Source organism: Pleurodeles waltl, chromosome 2_2, assembly GCF_031143425.1.
Source record: "Pleurodeles waltl isolate 20211129_DDA chromosome 2_2, aPleWal1.hap1.20221129, whole genome shotgun sequence".
Lineage (NCBI taxonomy): Eukaryota > Metazoa > Chordata > Amphibia > Caudata > Salamandridae > Pleurodeles > Pleurodeles waltl.
Genome location: NC_090439.1, coordinates 156,303,351 through 156,327,756, shown reverse-complemented (window position 1 = coordinate 156,327,756; position 24,406 = coordinate 156,303,351). Strand labels below are relative to the sequence as shown.

General features: G+C 43.0%; 1 protein-coding gene across 1 annotated transcript in view; it reads left to right on the top strand.

Moving 5' to 3' along the window:
- The window catches only part of CHMP5 (charged multivesicular body protein 5), a 61,694-nt gene that overhangs the window by 20,120 nt on the left and 17,168 nt on the right, over positions 1-24,406 (top strand). The window contains exons 4-7 of the mRNA XM_069219548.1: positions 4,617-4,710; positions 8,390-8,461; positions 12,073-12,181; positions 12,396-12,508. Coding sequence (XP_069075649.1) covers positions 4,617-4,710; positions 8,390-8,461; positions 12,073-12,181; positions 12,396-12,508 — 388 coding nt within the window. The remainder of the gene's footprint in view (positions 1-4,616; positions 4,711-8,389; positions 8,462-12,072; positions 12,182-12,395; positions 12,509-24,406) is intronic.

The window sequence follows — 24,406 nt, the reverse complement described above, 5'->3', positions numbered from 1 at the left end:
CCTGCATGAAAATCATGTTTTTCTTGAAGGATGCAGACTTCTTCCTGTACCACTGCTTGAAGAAGGTGTCTTCCAGGAACTGGTAGTAGGACTGGGAGTTGAGCTTGACTCCATCCTCAACCCGAAAAGGCCCCACAAGCTCATCTTTGATGATTCCAGCCCAAACCAGTACTCCACCTCCACCTTGCTGGCGTCTGAGTCGGACTGGAGCTCTCTGCCCTTTACCAATCCAGCCACGGGCCCATCCATCTGGCCCATCAAGACTCACTCTCATTTCATCAGTCCATAAAACCTTATAAAAATCAGTCTTGAGATATTTCTTGGCCCAGTCTTGACGTTTCAGCTTGTGTGTCTTGTTCAGTGGTGGTCGTCTTTCAGCCTTTCTTACCTTGGCCATGTCTCTGAGTATTGCACACCTTGTGCTTTTGGGCACTCCAGTGATGTTGCAGCTCTGAAATATGGCCAAACTGGTGGCAAGTGGCATCGTGGCAGCTGCACGCTTGACTTTTCTCAGTTCATGGGCAGTTATTTTGCGCCTTGGTTTTTCCGCACGCTTCTTGCGACCCTGTTGACTATTTTGAATGAAACGCTTGATTGTTCGATGATCACGCTTCAGAAGCTTTGCAATTTTAAGAGTGCTGCATCCTCTGCAAGATATCTCACTATTTTTGACTTTTCTGAGCCTGTCAAGTCCTTCTTTTGACCCATTTTGCCAAAGGAAAGGAAGTTGCCTAATAATTATGCACACCTGATATAGGGTGTTGATGTCATTAGACCACACCCCTTCTCATTACAGGGATGCACATCACCTAATATGCTTAATTGGTAGTAGGCTTTCGAGCCTATACAGCTTGGAGTAAGACAACATGCATAAAGAGGATGATGTGGTCAAAATACTCATTTGCCTAATAATTCTGCACTCCCTGTATATGTTAAGAGTATAACGTTCATTCTGTTTTTTTAAATCGACTGGAACAGGTAGGTTCTTTTTCCAATGACATCTGGATCACCAACACCCCTGGTCAATTGTCCCTTAGGAGAGCAGCACATAAATGTAAGTACCTAGTGTGCTGTAGTAATTGCTATTGACAAACACAGAATTTATTACCTTCTCTAAGGAAACTTACTGAAAAACATCAAAAAGAGTGTACAACACTGAAAAAGACTAACCTTGACCCTTCTGGGAGGAGCAATGTTTCATTATATACTGCTGTCCCAAACGTTTTCGTTGTGCTGCAGAGAAACCCAAAGCGTGACAGATTTTTACTGTTCTGGTACAGAGGTCTCCATGTTTTTTATTTTTTACTTTAAGAAATACCAAGCAGTAACTTTCATGTGGGATGTATGGCTCTCCCTCATATTCACATGTATTACTGCGCATCAAAGCAGCCCTCCCTAAATCACTGGGCTCCTCGCAATTAGGTGTTGTCTGAGAATATGTGGACATAATAAGGAGGACAAGGAATACAGGCAAGAAAGGTAGCCTGCTGCAAAACTGCAAGGTCCAATCCATATAGGTGTGTGACAGAATACGTGACTTGACACAATTAGAAGGATTCTGACAGTGGAGCCTAATAGGACTGCCCTGCCTGAAGTATGCTTCTGGACCACTGGCCATGAAGACATTTCCCCAGTTCCAGGAAGAATATGAAAAGATTTATTTGATTTCTTCCAGTTCTTGCAGTTTCTGTTTGCATAGTAGAAGTATAGTCCATGAGTTTAGTGTTAACACTCTCCTCTTGACAATATTGTCATCACATCCTATGGCTACTTCTGCAGCCTGATTCATATATAAGACACAAATAAAATTATCTGTCCGGAATGGCCGAGTTTGGAATAGAAAATGGATTTAGAACCACTGGAGGATCATGATAGGGAACAAGCACAGAAATGTTCACCACGGAGAAGGCAATCTAAGCCAGTTTTAAATCGGTGCAATTGGAAATCCTCCCAAGGATATCCCACACAATGGTCTTTTTGCGTTTATTTGGTAGGATCCACGAATGATTGACTTAGATGATGTGGGAATGGGAGGTACTTTCTCCAAACGATCTGGCATTGCTCCAAAATCAAAGATTTTTGGGAACGTATCAAGTGTACAGGGAGTGCAGAATTATTAGGCAAATGAGTATTTTGACCACATCATCCTCTTTATGCATGTTGTCTTACTCCAAGCTGTATAGGCTCGAAAGCCTACTACCAATTAAGCATATTAGGTGATGTGCATCTCTGTAATGAGAAGGGGTGTGGTCTAATGACATCAACACCCTATATCAGGTGTGCATAATTATTAGGCAACTTCCTTTCCTTTGGCAAAATGGGTCAAAAGAAGGACTTGACAGGCTCAGAAAAGTCAAAAATAGTGAGATATCTTGCAGAGGGATGCAGCACTCTTAAAATTGCAAAGCTTCTGAAGCGTGATCATCGAACAATCAAGCGTTTCATTCAAAATAGTCAACAGGGTTGCAAGAAGCGTGTGGAAAAACCAAGGCGCAAAATAACTGCCCATGAACTGAGAAAAGTCAAGCGTGCAGCTGCCACGATGCCACTTGCCACCAGTTTGGCCATATTTCAGAGCTGCAACATCACTGGAGTGCCCAAAAGCACAAGGTGTGCAATACTCAGAGACATGGCCAAGGTAAGAAAGGCTGAAAGACGACCACCACTGAACAAGACACACAAGCTGAAACGTCAAGACACGGCCAAGAAATATCTCAAGACTGATTTTTCTAAGGTTTTATGGACTGATGAAATGAGAGTGAGTCTTGATGGGCCAGATGGATGGGCCCGTGGCTGGATTGGTAAAGGGCAGAGAGCTCCAGTCCGACTCAGACGCCAGCAAGGTGGAGGTGGAGTACTGGTTTGGGCTGGTATCATCAAAGATGAGCTTGTGGGGCCTTTTTGGGTTGAGGATGGAGTCAAGCTCAACTCCCAGTCCTACTGCCAGTTCCTGGAAGACACCTTCTTCAAGCAGTGGTACAGGAAGAAGTCTGCATCCTTCAAGAAAAACATGATTTTCATGCAGGACAATGCTCCATCACACGCGTCCAAGTACTCCACAGCGTGGCTGGCAAGAAAGGGTATAAAAGAAGGAAATCTAATGACATGGCCTCCTTGTTCACCTGATCTGAACCCCATTGAGAACCTGTGGTCCATCATCAAATGTGAGATTTACAAGGAGGGAAAACAGTACACCTCTCTGAACAGTGTCTGGGAGGCTGTGGTTGCTGCTGCACGCAATGTTGATGGTGAACAGATCAAAACACTGACAGAATCCATGGATGGCAGGCTTTTGAGTGTCCTTGCAAAGAAAGGTGGCTATATTGGTCACTGATTTGTTTTTGTTTTGTTTTTGAATGTCAGAAATGTATATTTGTGAATGTTGAGATGTTATATTGGTTTCACTGGTAAGGATAAATAATTTAAATGGGTATATATTTTTTTTTGTTAAGTTGCCTAATAATTATGCACAGTGATAGTCACCTGCACACACAGATATCCCCCTAACATAGCTAAAACTAAAAACAAACTAAAAACTACTTCCAAAAATATTCAGTTTTGATATTAATGAGTTTTTTGGGTTCATTGAGAAAATGGTTGTTGTTCAATAATAAAATTAATCCTCAAAAATACAACTTGCCTAATAATTCTGCACTCCCTGTATGTTGCCCAAAGTAATGGATAGGAATGTCGAAATGCTGACCAGGACATTACAAAAACTTATTAACATGTATTTTTTTAAAACAAAAATTTTCCATGCATTCATGTGTGCCTATCAAGCATCCAAGAGTATGTTGTTGTCAGAAGTTATTCTGAAAGGGCAATGACTGCAATGAGTTTGAAGGTGGTGACAAAGCACTGTCATCTTGCGTAAGTTATCATTTCTTTTAGTCTCTTGTAGTCATGCAGCACTTTGCAGTGGTGCACCTTGTGAATTTGCAGCATGACAAGTTAGTATTCGGTTAATTGGAAGGTTAAATTAGCTGCATAACGCAGAGCATTTACCAGCAAGAAATTGGCTTTTGGTTTGCTTGATGAAAATATTTGTTTTTATTTCTTTACAATTCAGTCCTTCATGAACTTTATCAAATTGGTATATGTTGGTCTTAATATTGATGTGTACCTTATTAATTACATTTGTTTATATGTTTGTTTTCTGCAGGTCATGTGGTAGCATGCTATGAGCCTTTCTGTGTGATATACTTTTATATACATATATTATGCACGTTTTTCTTTTAAAATGTCATTAGTCTGACGGATTGGCAAATTTAATTTGTACGGTTAGTCTTGATAAAACCTCGAAAGAAAACATCTACTATGTGACACCTGCTCCGCAGCTATCTATGCAAACCATTCCTTGCTTGCACTACATCTTTATGCCTGTGAAGAACATTGTTCTCACTAGAACTTTGTGCCCAACTGAAGTTGTATTCCATTTTAAACAAACACACAATGTAAACAAATATACTTCTCACATGCATTTCCAGCTTTGTATATCTGCTTTTTTTAAAACCCCTGTGGTGATCATTGTTGACTCTTGAAAACTGCTGATTATTCTTGTCTGGTGTATCATTTTAATTATGATCTGCTAATGTATTTTACTATATGAACCACAGGTATGAACAGCAGAGAGATAACCTGTCACAGCAGTCCTTCAACATGGAACAAGCAAATTACACAATCCAGTCTCTGAAGGACACAAAGACAACGGTATTGTGCAAGAAATTCTATTGCCTCACTCCAAACCTTTCATTTAAGAACCTCAATCTCCAATCGCGTTTCCCTATTCTTGAAACTGCATTTATTAATGTGACAAAATGTAATTCCTTCTACTCACCTCAGTTACTTCGTTCTATTCACACACTGCTACATGTAGGTCATTCAGTACAATTTATCCTACTTTACTTCCCGCTCAGTACCTCAGGCATTTCTGCTTCAACCCTCACTTAGGGCCAGAAGTAGCAAAGGTTTTTCCCCATTCTGTGTCTATGGGAAAAAGTGTTTGTACATATGGCCCTTAGTTCTTCTTCTACCGGTTCAACTAATCTTTCTCAAAAGTAGAGGATCCCAAGCTTTACATTTTCACTCTACTTCTTGCTCGGTGTGCCTCAAAGCTCAGCCTTGGCACGCTCCCTCTTCTCTAGCTTCACCATCCTTAAGCAGATCACACCAAAATCCTTTCACATTTCCAGTTCTTTCTCTCCTTCTCCAGCTAGACACATTTAACTCATTGCCTTCTGTTCAAAACTGGATGTCTTTACAGTCCCGCCTGATGAATTCATGAAAAAAATGAAGTCCTCTAATTTTTGTACCCCTCTCAATCTAACCTTTTTCCGAAATCTGCATATATATATATATATCATTGCTTTCTATTCAAGCCTTCTGTGCATTTGAAATCTTTCTTTGGAAGATGCAAATTTTCATTTTATCCTCACAGCTAAAGCCCTGATAAACTCTGGACCATTGAAATAGGCTGCTTGTAGGAATCCCCAGTACTCTTCCTTCCATCGGCCAAGGTTTTAAACTTTGACTCTAAAATCATATATAGCCTTCCAAAATACACACCTTCCTTAATGTACCAGAGCCCTCTTAAGGCTCCTGAGAATGGTAATGAAAGTCACTTATCGTCTAGCTCCAAGAAACTTACCTGACTCCCCATCTCTTTACACATCTACCTGCAATTCAAGATCTGACAATAAAAGTTTCCTTGTCTTTCCCACATCCATTACATCTACATTTAGATTATTATGCCTAGGAGGACACCTCCTCTGGCATGCACTTCCACCAGCGATTTGAGCTTGTACATTTCTCCACAATGTTAAAAAATGCCCTAAAGTATAATGTGCTGCTGCTTGAAAGACAAGAGAGACAATCACCGTAATTTGCCGCCCTGTAATATACATGTATCCCCTTTTAAAACAGTTAAAATACAGCATGCTATTACATAAGCCACTTTTCATACAAATTAAATACTGTGAAGGTGACTTAAAATGAATTCAGCTTTGTGTATCTTAAACTGCATAGTTACGTGCAGTAAAATATTGTCTCTCAAAGAGAAAGTCAAACTAGAGTGATCTAAATTAATTTTTGACAAGGTGGCAAGTGGAAAGGTCACAGCAGAATAACACATTTGTGTTTGCATTTCAGTAAATCCTTAGTTCCAAACAAAGGATGTGTAAAACAGGCTAAATAACAGTGGGACGAGAATCTGGTAGGAGAACTAGCTTAATAGCTGAGTGGTAGGCAAAAACATAGGTTTGTAAATGCAGTCTATTTGAGGTAAAAGAAATAGCAGAAGATGTCTCAAGATTCAAACACTGGTCAGGTGTTTATCAAGCCAGTCATATTAGTTGCAGTATGTAAGGTATCCATATTATATGAAAATCTGGAAGTTTGAAACCACTTTGTGAAAGCAAGAGATGAGTGGCTAGGATTATGGTAGGAATAATTTGATCTGCAAACCTTTCATCTAGTAAAGGGCCATTGAAACATTTTAGGTTCTGTTTTTTTTAGACTAATATATCCTGTAAATAGCATGTGATGTCGTATGATGGTCAACAGTTTGCTTTCTGTGTTATGAGCTGTATACTGTTGGTTTTTGGTAGTACCTTTACACATGGGGATTAATATGCCAGAATTCAAAATTGAAAGAATGCTTCTGTAAAGTTGAATTTATAGTTGCTTTTCAAAAGTTGACTGATGGAAAAAATCTGTCATAGGTTTGACACCTCTGAACAGCTAGCGCACAAATAAGTGATTTCTGGCAACCAGGAAATAATGGTTTGGAAGGTGGCAAGCTAGTAACATGTTCCAAGTTTGTAGTAGAGAAATATGGAGTGAACAGTAATATTTTGAAGGCCACTGAAGAGGACAGGGACTTTTTACGTTATCATTGTAAACACCCCAATTTAGCTGTGTTGTGATCAAGGTGGCTGCCGTGGTAAATATGCAGGAGTACAACTCGAAGGAAAATCCAATAGCTGACACCTGCACAATGTGATAAGGCCGTGTCTGGAATATGCCTGGCTACACAGACCATACATGTGAACTGAAAGATCAGCAGCAATTCAAAAGCTGCTACCAAAGTACTGAATGTATGAAACCAAAAGCCTTACAAGGAGTGGCATCAGAGGCAAATAGATTTTTAGGACAAAGCTTCTACTACAACTAGAGGCAGTGTCCTAAGACTGGGGAGGTTTCCTGCAGTTAAATTGAACTAAAAGAAGGGGCTGATGTTTGCATCCCATTGAACATATAGCTAGACATATTTACTTCCTGGTCTCCGTCATGTCTCTCCTTTTCCTCTTTTCATAAGGAAGCTCATGGATCCTCTTTCAACTGAGTGGTTTTGGGTGGAGGTGAAGTGCCTAGACATCTTTATTGGTGGCGAGCACTAGAGAAAGGTTTTGGAAGATATGGCTCCGTAAATGAAGGTTGAAATGCCATCTTGGAAAGGCAGCCATTTAGTAGCGAAGTAAACAGGTTTCTGGATTTAAAGATATAGGGCCTAATTATGAGTGTGCCGGTCCTCGGACCGCCACACTCGAGGTGGCTGTCGGACTGCCACAGCTGTGGCGGTCCAACTGCCACATTACAAGGTTGGTGAGCAGCCCTGCCAACCTACCGCTGGGATCGGAGATCCCAACGGGATGCCGGCGGTGCAGGTTGGAGTCAGCCAGGGCAGTGCTGAACTCAGCGCCGCCATACTGATTACAACCTGGTTCTCCACCATTCGTTTCTTGACTGTTTCACCGGCATGAAAAGGCTGGCGGAGAACAGGTGCAGGGGGGCCAGTGGAAAGTCTTAATGGGGCGGGCGGGGAGGTACCAGCACAGTGGGAGTTAGGCAGACAGGTGTTCCCATTTGCCAAACTCATAATCGGGCCATAGTGACATAAAGAGACAAGGAAGAGAAGCAGTTAAAACCACAATTGTACGTTTTTCATATTAATTCACTATACATAAGCGTGCTAGCATAGGGGTGCCATTTATTTTTTTGACGATAAATACAGGTAATTTGTACATGTTTGCAGGTTCAAGAAATGCAAGCAGCAGTTCTTTAAGAAGAGTGTGTCTAAATTTGTGCTTCCTTAATTTTAACATGAAAATGTGGCCACTGTTTCCTTTAATCATTTGTACTTATCTAGACTATATATGCCAACTGTTGCTGATTTTCCAAATATTTTTAAAGGGCGTTACATAAACTCCCAGCTGGGCCGCTAAAATACTGGTCCAGTGTCAACCTTATTTTAGTCTTGCCACGTTATCGAACATTTAGGTTTGGCAGCTTGAGAGAAACACGGCAAGTCTGGTTTGTTGTTTTAATACAGGGGCACTTAGTAAGTGGACTTTCTTGCTTTGAGCTCTAATTTTAATCTGCATTTCCCTAGGTTGATGCCATGAAGATTGGTGCGAAAGAAATGAAGAAGGCTTATAAACAAGTCAAAATTGATCAAATTGAGGTGAGTCAATTTTTGTTCAATTGGTGTTAAAGCAACAGATCTAAACATAGGCGCAAAAGTAGTTATTCGTTGTATCTAATCCTTTGTGAATGAAGCCTATGATGTGTATTCAGGAAAATTATACTTAATCAAAAATGTCTGGTTTTGCAGTGTGAACCTGGTTTAGAAATTTTTGTTAGTAATTAAATCGTCATAAATTGGGTGTGTCTAGAAGAACATGTTGGTTCAAAAATACATAAATAATGTTTTTTGGACATTGATTATAAGTTTGAGTCATTATAATGCATGACAGTATTGGCCATCTTCCGACAGTGCTCACTTACCATACTTTATTTCTCTGGGCTTGATAATGAATCTGTCTTTTAGCTTTGTCTTGTCTATGTATACTTATGCCATTCTTTTATGCCACTCTCTTTTTGTCATTTTAGAAAGTCTACCTGCTGTGCCTGCATGTGCCCACAGACTAAAAGTAGTGATGTTTAGTGGACGTAAGGTTCCACAAGGACTTTTAATAAACAAAAAACGAGTTAGCACTCTTGACCTTTGTGTAGTTATCATTGTTTCTCAGAATTGTTTATTATTTGTTCCAATTTCTATCCCTGCTAGCATAGCCATTCTAATGGATCTGTGCGACAAAACGTGTCACTAATTTATAAATACAGATATTTTGGCCAATATTTTTTTTTATTTCTTTGACATTTTCCTTTATGTGGGGAGGTCTTCGGGTCCTCTACTCTTTTCACATGTATACTGCAAACTTGTCTTCCCCTGCTTTTAGCCTTGCTTGCTCACCATGCTCTTCCCTTTTTTTTTTTTAACTTACTGTTTTTATTCATTTTTGCACTCTCAGAACAATACTTTTACAGCAACTTTGCATAGCTTAATTATTTACATGTTGAATATCAATTGCAAGAAGTACTGAAGTGATAGGATCATGATACTTCTACGTATGCATACAAGTTTATGTATCATTTGTAGCGCTGGCAGTAGAGAATTGTATTGTCTGGTTCTTAAGCCTAATACGTATGGAAGGGTAGACTAATTCTCACGTTTTAGTGAATGGATATGTATGTGTGAGTATTATCCAGGATACTGACCTATGAGATCTGCCACCACTGAGGGAGATATTATTCTCAGGCCGGTTTAAGGCACTTCGGGCACCAGAGGCAATAATGAAGACCTTGAGGGGTCAACTCGTGCACAGATTGCAAGGAGGAACATTTGGGCTTAATGTTAAACCACCCAGGCCCATTGGTTAATTTTTACAGTTCTTGTCGTGGTTATCCCACTGATCCACTACCTAGCTGATTGCATTTATTTGCAATTTCCAGTTGTGATTATTCTTCTCCTGCTGTGTTTCATTCTTGATGGCTCATTTCTCTTGGCCAATTTTAATCCAACTCACTCTCTTTCTTTATCCATCTGTCCAGAGATCTTTTGTTAAAAAATACTGTCATGTTTGTTCAACATAAACAGATCTCCTTCGCCTCCTCTTAGCATTAGTCTTAAACATGCATTTGTGGTTATTCTTCACTTTTATTTTTTGGTCAGTCTCTCATTCTATTCATGTGAATATTCCTCACCTATTGGCAGTTGTTTTCCCTCCGTTGCCTTTTATTTCCATTTTCTAATTATTCCCTCTATTGTTGTTGTCTTTCCTCCCCCAAAAGATCTTCATCTACTTGTATAGTGAGGAGATTTTTTAATGCTTCCAGCCCAGCGTTCTTTGAAAAACGTGTATTTAAAAAATATAAACAACATAAAGGTTCCTGTACTTCCACCGTTGCAGTTAGATCAGGTGCTTTTGGTGACCATCTTACCCAGGTGTGGATAAGTAGTGTCTTGAGAAAAAGCACAATTTCACTTAAGTATTGTTGAGCACTTGACGTCTTTTGGTTTTCTACAGAGTTTCTAGACCCTTCTGAAATAGTTTCTAGCTGTAGTTCTGGAATCAACAACCTTAAAACCAGCATAGAGTGCTTGAACTAGGTTCTTCTTTTGTAATTCATGACCTTTTGGCAGATGAGGTAAATGGTATGTCTTTATGGGATATTTTGACTGTGCCATATATTAAACCCATAGAATGAGGCTCCTTTTTTATTAGTGTACCGGGTTCTAACCAAAATGTCTTTGACTTCCTCCAAATTCGTAGGTCTTTGTATAGCAGTTCAAGTGATTGTAGACTATTTTTTTCTTGTAAACATTCCCCTAGCCCTGAAATGGGTCACGCCGAAGCATCTTCTATTCTCATTTTTCCAGTGAGACATTTATGCATGATGTAAGTGCTGGGTGCTACCTGGTGTCTGTGATGTTTGTTACACTTGATATTCCAAACTGTATGTGAAGCCTGAAATACTTTTTGGAATAACGCTATTTTGTACGTCAGAAAAGGGAGTCTATAAGTTGTTTGTTTTTATCAGACACAGTCCGTCATCTTCGTATAATACCAGCCTGTTTTGTTCTTTCCTCTGATCTAACCATTAATTAATGTTTTGCTTAATTCTTTGGGCGAAAGTTTCCATTGCAAAATAAAATAATTAATTAAATAAGGGTCATCATGTGCAGGTTTTTATCTATTGTTGTAATATGCAACGTTTGTATCTGTACACGTTCACAAAGGTTTTTGATATCTAGGTTTTGGTGCTGGTGCTGATGTCAGCGTTGGCAGAGGACTCTTGCAGAGGTTTTTCTTTTAGAAAAACTGCAGCTTAGCAGGAATCAGGCTAGCTCTGCTTTGAGAGTAGATTAAAGGAATGAGAAGGTTTACGCCATCTGGTGAAAGGTGCGAGCACCCTTCTCATCTCTAATTGGATACCTAAGTCTTGTGTTGTATGTGGTATACCAGTCTTCAGTGCCCATGCTGGTGTGCCGATTACCTTACATCTATTAAAGTTCACATCTGGAAAAGATGTTATAGTTATAAAGAACCAGTCGCCCCCAAAGAGGCAGTTAAAGTGGAACGCGGGGGTAATAGAAACAAAATAGTTCCTACCGTCTACCGCAGTTGACTGTAATTTTAATTAATAGAATGTAGTTTACGTTTCTGTTAAAATTAAGTGTTACCTACTGTAGTCAGTTTCGAAGAGTGGTAACCTGCATTCACCAAAGGCTGTGCCTTTAGTTGTCAGGTAGTAAATTGTTCTTACTTTACCTGCCTCAGTTACGAAGTGGTATCCACTATAGGTATCCAACAAATAGATCTCCTTTTGAAGTTCTGATATGTGGGCCATTGCACTGTGTGATTATGGCGCCTCCTGCCTGGACTATCAATACCCATATGGATCACACCTACTCTACTACTTTACCATCACAGCTCAATTATAACACTTCCCAGCCCTTGAAAGAGTCATTTTATGCGGAGCTCCACTCATTCTGATGTTCTATTTAATAGATTTTGTAACTACATTGAGGCAAAGGTCTCTCTTTTTGGTAATATATAATTAGTTGAACAGAATATCTCTTCAAAACATTATTTGAGTTGGTACTTGTTTACTAGTACGAAGGTCCTGCTTATGCATGACTGTTTTTGAAATCAAGTGACTTGCATTTCTCAATTGTGTAATTAGTTTTAATATCCTCTGGTTTATAATGGAACTAATATTGTTTTCTAGGATTTGCAAGATCAGTTAGAGGATATGATGGAGGATGCTAATGAAATACAGGAGGCACTCAGCCGCAGCTATGGAACACCAGAAATTGATGAAGATGATTTGGAAGCAGGTGAGTGAAGTGGTCTTCCTATATTCAACCTAGGAAGGATCAGGCCTGTGTAGTTGTGCTCAGAACTAGACACACTCGAAGGGCCTGTCATTCCTGATCACGTTTTTTTTTCTTTCATGTCTGGTATCTCCCAGAAATAAAAACAAAAACAAATAGTAAGTATTTAACATTTCATCAATCTTTATTTCTAAATTATGGATGCGTTGAATTTCAGAACTGGATGCTCTTGGTGATGACTTGTTGGCTGATGAAGACACCTCTTACTTGGACGAAGCAGCATCTGCCCCATCAATTCCAGAGGGTGTTCCGAGTGATTCTAAAAACAAGGTCAGACAGCGTTCTTTACATCACTTTCTGCATCCATCCAAACAGCTGACACAATGCAGTAACCTATTAGGACAGCTTTATTTCTGTGTGGGTGATTTACTCATGTATCCAAAAGGTTGTAGTGTATGCACTGTATGTCCAGCCTTCTGAAATCAGCACTCCTGCTAATACACTTACTGGGTTACTTAATATAGAAAGTTTTTTCAATTAAAAGATGAGGGAATTCAGGAAGTAAGGGCATAGTGTCTACCAACAAGAGTAAGGATTGGTGACATATACTGGAGTAAGCAAGACAATAATTGAATTCGATTTGAACTCTTCAATACACTAGAATCTGAGGACGGAATAGCTACTGGGTAGTGCCTGCAAGGGACAAACCTAGGAAATGAAATCTGTACTGTACAAGAACCATTGAAAAGAATAATGGTGCACACAATAGCAAACTAATAAGCAGAATAATGATGGACTAAATACAATAAATGAATATATAAATGTTATCCATTGTTCAGTAGAAGTAGGATTTTCTAAGTCAGTGCCCCATATCCCAGTAAGTGATTATGATGCATTGTTGTGCACCTGATGGGATGGTGTGTTTATGTTGGCCATATTGCATTGTTTGTTCTATGGTGTGTTACCGTTGTATGGGTTGGCAGTGTGATTGCCAACCATATGGCATTGTTGCTTTGTTGTTGACATGAGAATGTAAGAGTGCTGTCTGAGGATAAACATTTGATGGTGTGTCTGGGATAATGGTGCGTGATGATATTGTGAAGAAGAGAATGCTGCTGGTAATCAAATGTAAACCAGACGGGGTATTTGGGGTTCTGTGGGTCTCTCTCTGCCTGTGCAGGACTGATTATGAGAATGTGTGATCTGTCTTGTACTGTGGTAAAGAGTGCATCATTTAGAACACTTCTGGCATCGCATGTCTGTCTTATTGCCTGCTCCCTTCCTGGACAGGAGACGTTATTGAACCCATCTCACGGCTGTTGCAGCAGCTCTATTTTCCCTGCCTAGTCTGAGGAGAACTGATTTTCGTTTTACTCTGGTTTTCATGTTCCAGCTCATTTTAAGTGTTCTCTTCCGTTCTCAGTATCCTCTTCCATTCTCAGTATCCTCGCCCCTGTTGAATCTTTTACCACAGAATGTCTGGAGGCTGTCATCACCACCTTCCTTCACTACAGTTTTGCAGCCCAGGAGGTCAGGGCATGGTGACTGGGCTTTAACTGATCTAGATGGTAGATGTGCTGTACGGGACTCGCTGCTGACTTTACATTCAGGCCTCTTCCACCTTCAGCATAATGGCCTTTTCTTACGCAGTGCCCAAATAGAGGGAGATGTGGAATCTGCAGTGTTTTAATGGGAAAGATGAAAGACTGAGTGAACCGACACTGCCATTTCTGGATGCTGCCATTTGACCTTAGTGCTGCCTCTGAGGACCTTTTTATAGAGGTCAAGGCTTTTATTTCTGAGAAGTGTGTCTTCCCATATCTCAGCCTTTCCTCAGAGACATTGGAGGTACCAGCAGCTAGCTGCCTGGAAGTTCTACATAAGATGTGAAGTAAGTGGCTACGTTTTTTTTTGTTGTTTGTTTTTTGTTTTTGCTAAGCTGGACGTTTTGTACTTATCTCCTGAGCGATGAGTGCAGGTGAGCACTTTCATCACATCCCCCGCAGCTATAGAGGCCTAAAGGAATCAACCTGATAAGTTCTTCTCCAGAGCTGAGGAGCCTGTCGAGACAGCTGACTAAGCTGAGCCTTTTGTTCCAACTGTGCAGTGTCCGGCTGCATCCTAAGGCCTTAATTTGGCTTTGTTGCTGCTCCAATATTTTGAGTCAAGGTCATCCTGCATTCCCTTCCCCCAAACTACTTTCATGGGAGGCCTGCTTCTTTGTGGGCACAACAACCGATAGGTGTGTAAGCCAGCTTCAGGTGCAGTGCCCATAAGAAACCTTTACAGTGTCCCACATGGAAATAATGGTTCCTCTGACTCACCCTCTCTTCATCTTAAAAGTGCCATCAGAATTCCATCTGAATGAGATGACCTGTCCATGTTTTTCCCATATCTCTTCAGTTAACGAGTCTCTCCATAAGTAGCTCCTGAAATAGACTGCATTTTGTTGTTATTTTGTACGTTTTGCATAGTATAACACACATGTAAAAACATTACAAACAACTACTTGTCCACTACTCCCACATTCCCCCATCGAAAGGGCCACATATGAACAATCGCTTTTATATAATGTTTGTCTCAATTTCTCCAACGGTCCAAGCATCAACACGTTAGAGGTTCCCATTGCCATTAAGATCATGCATGTCACCAGGGAGCATCAGTAAATATGCAGTCAGAGGGCTCCATATGTCTTTAGGTTGAGATAACCCCTTTGGCAGTTCCTCTGCATATAGTTCTAGTTGAGATTGACAGTAAGGCATATCTGACTACCAGGCTTTCTTGGTGGGCTTAATCTTACTCCTCCAATGGTGCACAACTCTTCCCTTTGCTAACAGTAACCCTACCAACAAAAATCGACTGTTTACAGCCTGACGTTCTCTAATCAATCCTAAAGAACAAATGGCTGGGTCACATCTTACACTTTCCATTACCATGTTATTTAAGGCCTCAGTTGTCTCCAGCCAATATGTCAGGACTGCTGCCTTCCCTTCCCCACATCGCACACAATTTGCATCTTCCCTTAATCATTATCAATACAGTTTCACAGGGGTGTAATACATTTGATAGAGGAATCTAAAATGAATAATACACAGATCACAATTGAATGTAAGTGTGTGTATAATTGCTGGCAGCAGAAACTCCAGTCTGCGTCTGTTAAAGGATGCGGGAGAACAGCATTCCATACCTCCAGTGCCTCCCTGGCTATCCGCCCTCTATCTGCAAATGCAGCATTGTAGGCGTTGATGATGAGGTGCCGTTGTGTTGTGCTGCGGAGTAGGACCTGCAGTGAGTGTAGGAGGCTCATCTGGAAATTGTGGGTAGAGGAAGTGAAGGGCTGCTTGTAGACGGTAATATATGAATGCCAGCAGTGGAGTCCTCTGCTTGGATTCTGCAAGATCCACAAGGGCTATAAATTTACCATAGTTTTTAAGCCTGCCTTGGTCAGTAACTGATAGCCTTTGTCTTCTTGAGCGACAGGTATATCAGGGTGGTGGTGTAGTGTAGGAGCATACAGTGGGCGCTTCCTCGCCCATTTCGCTAGATGGCGCAATGCACGGTGGTGGAGTGCAATGTGTTTGTGTGTAAAGCACCCTCAAGATTATAGTGCAATATGGCCGAGAGTGTCAGCGGATGCACATCATCTTGTTCAATAGCAACTTGTGGGATGTATTCATGTGCTACATACCAACGCATGACAAATTCACCGAAGCAAAAAGGTAGTTTCGCTAGATACCCGGCACATTGAACCCTCCCACTGGCACATGGCATGTAAATGTGTCCCAACTAGTTCTCTGGTGGTTCCCAGCCCATGTGAGCCTAGTCAGCAGACCTCTGAGAGTTTTTAAAAAATATGCAAGTAGAACAATTGGAATGTTAACGAATATCTATCAGAATCTGGACAGAATTGCCATCTTAGTGACAGCTATTCTATCTGCCAGCGACAATGGCAGTGCCGACCAACTAGCGACCTGATCTTTCAACTTGGAGATGGTCCTGCTGTAATTCGCATGAATTACTGTATCTGAATCCCTGTGTACCCAAACGCTAAGGTATTTTTCCGGATCCATGTCCCACTTCAGTGGAAATTCCAACGTGCATTGCTGCATGGCAGGCGTAAGTGGGAGAATGACAGATTTTGACCAGTTTATACATAGGCTAGAGTAATACTCAAATGTAACGTATTCTCTAATCACAAGGGAAAGATGCTGTGCAGAGTCTCTGACATATAGGACAATAAGGACCATGTCGTCCACATAGAGGGAGATACTTAATGGCTGTAATCGAAATCTTAGGGCCAAGTCTGCAGGCTTCTGTCTGATGAGGCATGCTAGCGGTTCCAGCGCCAGGGCAAATAACAATGGCGACCAGGGGGCAGCACTGTTGTCCCCCCCCCCCCCCCCCCGCCAATGGAAAACGCATCTGATTGGTTATTGTTTATCCTGATCCGGGCCACAGAGGCACTATATAGCAGTCTTATCCAACAGAGAAAGGGCTCTGGGAAGCCCATACGCAACAATACAGAGGTCATATATTCCCAGGTGATGGAATCAAACACTTTGGCAGCATCCAGTAGGACTGCCGCCGCCTGGAGTGCCATGTCCACCTGATGCAACAGGGCTAAAATAGTGTGCAGATAGTGTGTGGTCGATCTGAAAGGAAAGAAATCGGTCTGATCCGATAATATCAAATTGGGAAGTAAGGATTGGAGCTGAATTGCCAGATCTTTAGCTAGGATTTTCGTGTCGATGTTAATGAGTGAGAGTGGTCTGAATGACTCGCACTGGCTTTAGGAGGGTCAGTATCGCAGCCTCTTGCAGCAAGGGCGGTAATATTTGTTTCTGGCATGCCTCTTCATTCATAGCGTGTAGGTGCAGAGCCAGATGGTCAGTGAGCTCTCTATAGAATTCACCTGGCTTCAATGGGACTGGCTGTGTGGATCTCCCCTTATTCTGAGTGGCGTGGGTCCTGCATCACAGGTGGTGGTCCATATAGTCTCTCTTGGTCCTCTCTACCAGCTGTCGCACTTTGGTGGTGGTAAGTCCTTTCCTCTCCACGCAAGACAGCACCCCTGTGCACCGTGTCCTTTACAGCTGTCAAGCCTTGTTGCTTCACCTCCAAGGGTTACTTCAGGCGACATGTAGATTCAGCCCCCAGCACTCCCTCCTGCAAATTCTGGACCTCTGCGTGGTCCTCCAGCGACGTGGGAGCAACTTCAGTGGTGCTGCGTGGGCTGCTTCAGCAACTTCTGTGTCCCTGTCCTGTGGGACTCCTGTGGGCGCTGCCTCTGCTCCTGTGGGCGTTCTGCGACATGGAGAGTCCCCTGTGCCTCCCCCTCCTCCTGGGTAGAGTCCTCCTGGACCTTGCTAGTCCCCGGCAGCACCCTTTTTCCTCCAACGGCAAGGTTGCCTTTGCCAAGGCTTGTTGGTGGAAATACTTCACCGACACCTGTCTGCAATCCAGCTTCCAGCGTTGGACACCTTTTGCATGCATCAGGAACTCTTCTCCAGCTTCTGTGCTACAGTGCTGACCTGTCTTCCTTCTTCGTCGACCAACTCCAAAAGGTACCTCTGGGTGAGTAGTATCTCCTAATCCCCCTGGACTTCACAGACACTTCTGGACTTGGTCCCCTTTCTCCACAGGTCCCCATCTTCAGTATTCCACAGCTGATTTCTTTCAGGCTGTTCTGGGTGTCTTCTTTTTCTTCTTTTCATCATTTGGGGTGGATTGGGGGAAATCCAGTGTTTTACTCCTGCATTCCTGGTCACTGGGGGGTACTGTATTACTTACCTGTGTGGTTTCTTAGTGCTCCCAGCTCCCCTCTACACATCTTATTTACCTGGATGGGGGTACCTTGTTTGCATTCCATTTTTTCAGTATGTGGTTTGGGCTCCCCCTACGGCTACTTTTGCTTATTGCTATTTTACACTGTTTTCTAACCTTTTTATGCCTCTTACTGTTTATTTGTGTGTGTGTGTGTATATGTATATATATATATATATATATATATATATATATATATATGTGTGTGTGTGTATATATAGTGTATTTACTTACCTCCTATTGGAGGGTTGCATTGCTAGTATTTTCCGATGCTGTGTTTCAAAAATTAAAGTACCTTTATTTTTGTACAACCAAGTGTTTTCTTTCTTGTGTATAAGTACTGTGTGACTGTAGTGGTATTGCATGAGCTTTGCATGCCTCCTAGATAAGCCTTGGCTGCCCATCCACAGCTACCTCTAGAGAGCCTGGCTTCTAGACACTGCCTACACTTCACTGAGAGGGGATACCTGGACCTGGTATAAGATGTAAGTACCATAGGTACCCACCACACACTAGGCCAGCTTCCTACAAAATATGATGCTGCTCGAGGTATCAAATAACCAATCTAGTTTTTCTGGAATTATTGAGCCAGCTTATGTTTCATGTATTAAGTTTATCTTCCCTCCGACTTAAGCCATCCAGAGTGTGTGCAGACGGCTGGGTCATCTGGGGGTGCCTTGTTGGATGCTTAGTATGGCCCATGTCAGGTGATGTGGTTGTGTGGAGTGTTATATACAAACAACCCCCTAATATACACCCCTCCCACTTCAGCTTGCTAACATTGCCTAAGACAGTACCCAACCCTAGAGAGGAAACAAGCAACAGAGAAACATTTCAAATGAACATAACTAGATCCATTGTACTTAACAAAACAATTTGGGGTGCTCCCTTCTGAGGGGGTCGTCAGGATCCTGGTAACCACCAGGTGGACAGAGGCGGTCCACCTGAATAGTTGAAGTTGCACCATCTTTTAAGCTAATAAGCAATGAGGCTATATCCCTGTCTGCATTAAGAGGAGAATCACCTTACTCCACTCCTCGGCCCCAGCAGGAGCGAGCCCCGATCAGGTTCAGTGATGGGTGCTGTACTTAATTATGCCTCAAATTACTCGTCTTCCTGCTCCGTCGTGTGCTGTCCGCGCTCCAGCAGACTGATGGATTTGATTAAATCCTTAGCAGCTTTAGGCATCGAGAAGATGGTCTGCTTCCCGTTGAAGTTAATGCATAAGCGTGCAGAATACAGCATGGCATATGGGATCTAAGCTTTCTGAAGGTCCCGCTTCACCTGCAGGAACTCTTTCCAGGTTTCTTGGACTGCCATGGTGAAGTCCGGATAAAAGGCAATCCAGTTGCCCTGATATTGGATCTCTCTTTTTTCTTGTGCCATCATGCGTCCCTGTCACGGTAATTCAACAGTTTTGCACCACCAGAAGTTGGGATAGACTATTGGAGCCAAATACAGAGGTCAGCATCTCCTCTACGTATGTCTCCATTTTCCCTGTGTTCGTGGATTTAGGTATTCCAGTAATGCGCAATATTGCTGTGCAATCTTGCCTCCATATCTTCATTTTTTGCCTGGGTGACCACCAAAATCCTTTCCACGTTGAGGCATTTTGCACTGACGGCTTTGATGTCCTCCTCAGTTGAGGACATTCTGTGTTCCGCTTCTGTGATCCGAGAGGGCTGCTTATCTAGCTTCGCAGCCATTTTGCCCATTCTAATAGTCAGTGTGTCTTGTTAATCTACCTCTGCCGGGTTGTACAAGGCAGGCAGGCGAAGTTGGGCCACGACTGGATCACGGGCCCAGCTCTCCCCCACAAGTTGCATCGCTTACGTCCCAATCAGGAGTCGCGGAAACTAGGCGATTGGTCACCCGCAACCCACATATGCTACGCGGCCAAGGCCTGAGGATCCCTGCACTGCACTCCAGACTGCACGCTCTGCTCTATGTGCCAGGTCCACTGCTCCTTACATTGGAATGCTCAGTATGGACTGTCCTCCACAAGGGCCAGATCTCAACTCCCCTCTCTCTCAACCCTGTGCCACAGTGCGACACGCCCAGGCCTCCACGTCCTGGACTCCATTGTTGTCAAGCCTGTTGCAGCACAGCCCCGTCTGCCACTCCCGCGCCCCCTGGCATTGCCACAGCATCCTCCACGTCACTCTGTATCAGGGAGGCCTCCCTCATGCTATGGCCCACAGCGGAGGCCTCCCTGTCCAGCCGACAATGCAGCCCACCAGTCCCCTCACCTTCACTCGACGCTAGCTCCCCGCGGGGCTCCTCTGCACATCGGGATTCACCGAAGGCTGGTCTTATTCTTCTTGATGCTGTGGGGAAGGGTGTTAGGGCACACACAGTATCAAAATATCAGGCACACCCCACCCCATCTGACACTACAGCATCGGAAAGCCCTCACCGGAGGCCTCTCCTCTCCACAGTTCTCTGTCACCCATTGGTGTCTTTCCAGGACTCTGCTGGTCATCTAGCCCACAGACACAGCTGTTGGTACGTCTCTGCAGCCCAGCACCCTCAGTTCCTCACCGCACGCAGGTTGTCGCTGGGACTCTGCACACTTCAGGCCCCGACTCTCGGCACTCGGGCAGCCCACATGGCTCCCCACCGCCGTCCTCCACAATTATCTGGGGTTCCAGAGCCACAGAAGTCGGTCGACAGGCTGCTCAGTACGCATCATTGGTTATGGGGCAGTTCACTGCAGCATCATGTAGTGGATGGCAGGATTTTGGGTGTATTTTGCTGCCCGGCCGGCGCAAAGTGCAGTCATCTTGCATCTGGCTCACTGCCCGAGCCCCCCATACCCCTCGACCATGCATTTTTAACTAACTGAAACCTAGGATGTGCATTAGTCAAATCAACATTTTGTGATTTCTGGATGTAATGATGCTGGCAAGTTCACCATTGCCAGATGAGTAATATCATTCATTGCCCATTGCTACGTTCAGCATAAAACCCAACTGCTGTCCAGTCCAAAGCTACACCTCAAGTGCTAAAGGCAATGGAGAAATATGCAGGACGACTGTGGGCTACCCCCACGTATTCTGTCAATACTGCACTTTAGAGGCCTCCTCTCTGAGCAGTGCTAAGTTTGGCCAAGAAATTCTGCAAAACCTCTCTGCCTATGCTGCACACTACTAATGCCTAAATCTTCGTCCTCCAACCCTCATTCTCAACTTCTACCAAAGGTTGCTAATGAGAAACCCAGAACATAAAAGTAGGATAAAGTTACATGGTGGCTTCATTACTCTACGCCTGTATACCTTTCCCTTTAAAAATACCTTCCCTCCAACAGTTCTGCTGTCAGTTAGAAATCACACACTGATTTGCTCACTTTTTTCAGATAGATTGGAATCGGAGAGAGGTGCATAGACTCTGGAATGAACTATTCTGTCCATGGCTAGGGTTACCAATTGACTCAATGTCACAACGGATGCAAAGCTCCACTCCTGAACTGTAGTCTAACAAGCTAAAGCATTTTGTGACTTTTCCTGTTTTAACTATAAAGGATTCAGTTGAACACACGTGAAAGTAATGATATGCAAAAAAAAAATCCTAGACTGAAGCATTGCTTCCTTAGTTGTCACTATCATGGTCATAAGGTGTAATGCTGTAAATACATATGCTTTGCATACTCCTGCTGTCGAGTGTCGGCCTTGGACCTTACAACTTGTTTTTCTTCAAAGAAGTTTCACTTCATAATATGTGTGAAACCTCCTTTTGTGCTAAGATGCACATGGGCACTAACTCCACCCTTGGATTGTTCCCCCGCCACCACCACCATCGGGTGGGTATGTGTTCTGTAACAGCTCTTAAATCAACAAGCTTCCAGTGCCTTTTCTGGAGCTAGTAGCTCAGACTTCAACACCTACTATCGAAGAACAATCTTTGCAGTTCTGTGATCCACAGAGAGCAATTGAAATGAAGAGGAAGCACCTTTGATGTTGATGCCGGCGAGGGCCGAAAACAGCGTCAACTCCCAAGGAGACCGTGGTTCTGGTCGTCATTTGATCACAATGTTGTAGATCTATGCGTGCTGATGCAGAGGGGACCACTCCGCGGGCCTGCATGCCATTGGACATTGATCTTGATGCTTCCTTAGAAACTAGGGACTGGACACGTGTCAACAAACTCACACATTCTGGTCCATGTAATGCCCGCTGATACACTATCATTTTCTTCATAGGACATATCTTACACTCAGTATCCTATATCACATAGCCCCAACCTGAGCCAATACAGGGAGTGCAGAATTATTAGGCAAGTTGTATTTTTGAGGATTAATTTTATTATTGAACAACAACCATGTTCTCAATGAACCCAAAAAACTCATTAATATCAAAGCTGAAATTTTTGGAAGTAGTTTTTAGTTTGTTTTTAGTTTTAGCTATGTTAGGGGGATATCTGTGTGTGCAGGTGACTATTACTGTGCATAATTATTAGGCAACTTAACAAAAAAAAATATATACCCATTTCAATTATTTATTATTACCAGTGAAACCAATATAACATCTCAACATTCACAAATATAAATTTCTGACATTCAAAAACAAAACAAAAACAATTCAGTGACCAATATAGCCACCTTTCTTTGCAAGGACACTCAAAAGCCTGCCATCCATGGATTCTGTCAGTGTTTTGATCTGTTCACCATCAACATTGCGTGCAGCAGCAACCACAGCCTCCCAGACACTGTTCAGAGAGGTGTACTGTTTTCCCTCCTTGTAAATCTCACATTTGATGATGGACCACAGGTTCTCAATGGGGTTCAGATCAGGTGAACAAGGAGGCCATGTCATTAGATTTCCTTCTTTTATACCCTTTCTTGCCAGCCACGCTGTGGAGTACTTGGACACGTGTGATGGAGCATTGTCCTGCATGAAAATCATGTTTTTCTTGAAGGATGCAGACTTCTTCCTGTACCACTGCTTGAAGAAGGTGTCTTCCAGGAACTGGCAGTAGGACTGGGAGTTGAGCTTGACTCCATCCTCAACCCGAAAAGGCCCCACAAGCTCATCTTTGATGATACCAGCCCAAACAAGTACTCCACCTCCACCTTGCTGGCGTCTGAGTCGGACTGGAGCTCTCTGCCCTTTACCAATCCAGCCACGGGCCCATCCATCTGGCCCATCAAGACTCACTCTCATTTCATCAGTCCATAAAACCTTAGAAAAATCAGTCTTGAGATATTTCTTGGCCCAGTCTTGACGTTTCAGCTTGTGTGTCTTGTTCAGTGGTGGTCGTCTTTCAGCCTTTCTTACCTTGGCCATGTCTCTGAGTATTGCACACCTTGTGCTTTTGGGCACTCCAGTGATGTTGCAGCTCTGAAATATGGCCAAACTGGTGGCAAGTGGCATTGTGGCAGCTGCACACTTGACTTTTCTCAGTTCATGGGCAGTTAATTTGCGCCTTGGTTTTTCCACACGCTTCTTGCGACCCTGTTGACTATTTTGAATGAAACGCTTGATTGTTCGATGATCACGCTTCAGAAGCTTTGCAATTTTAAGAGTGCTGCATCCCTCTGCAAGATATCTCACTATTTTTGACTTTTCTGAGCCTGTCAAGTCCTTCTTTTGACCCATTTTGCCAAAGGAAAGGAAGTTGCCTAATAATTATGCACCCCTGATATAGGGTGTTGATGTCATTAGACCACACCCCTTCTCATTACAGAGATGCACATCACCTAATATGCTTAATTGGTGGTAGGCTTTCGAGCCTATACAGCTTGGAGTAAGACAACATGCATAAAGAGGATGATGTGGTCAAAATACTCATTTGCCTAATAATTCTGCACTCCCTGTATTTGTCCCCGCTACGGAGTGGGTGATGCCAATTTCCTGTATTTAGCCTGGCAGTGCAGGCTGGTACAGGACTTCTGGTCTCAGGTAGTCTCTGACATCAGCGGGGCCATACATCTAAACATGATATGCACACCACTGTGTTGTCTGTTGGGCTGTGTTAAGCGCCTGAAGGGCAGGAAGATACTGTACTGGTTCCTACAATTGTTGTTAGTCTTAGCCAGGTGGAGGGTAGCTATCACATGGATGGGACACAGAGTGCCTCGAAGTTGAACAATAGTATAGGGATGAGATGTAGTGTACCTTGGCAGAGGAGACTCACATGTGGCTCAGTAGACGCAACGAGAGGGTGGTAGATGATCTAAATGAGTGGAGATATATGTGCACTGCCTTACTGGACCCAAACTTTGACATTGTGTTGGTAGACAATGACAGCACGACCGAATGAGTGCGATGAAGCATGAGGATGTATGGACAGCACAGAGTGTTGCGTTTGCTTCTGTACTGCCTAGGAGGGTGCTAGCAGTCTATACCTGATTTCCCCAGGATGGGGATTGCGCTTATTTAGCCCATGGCCTTCCCTGCCACAGTGTCG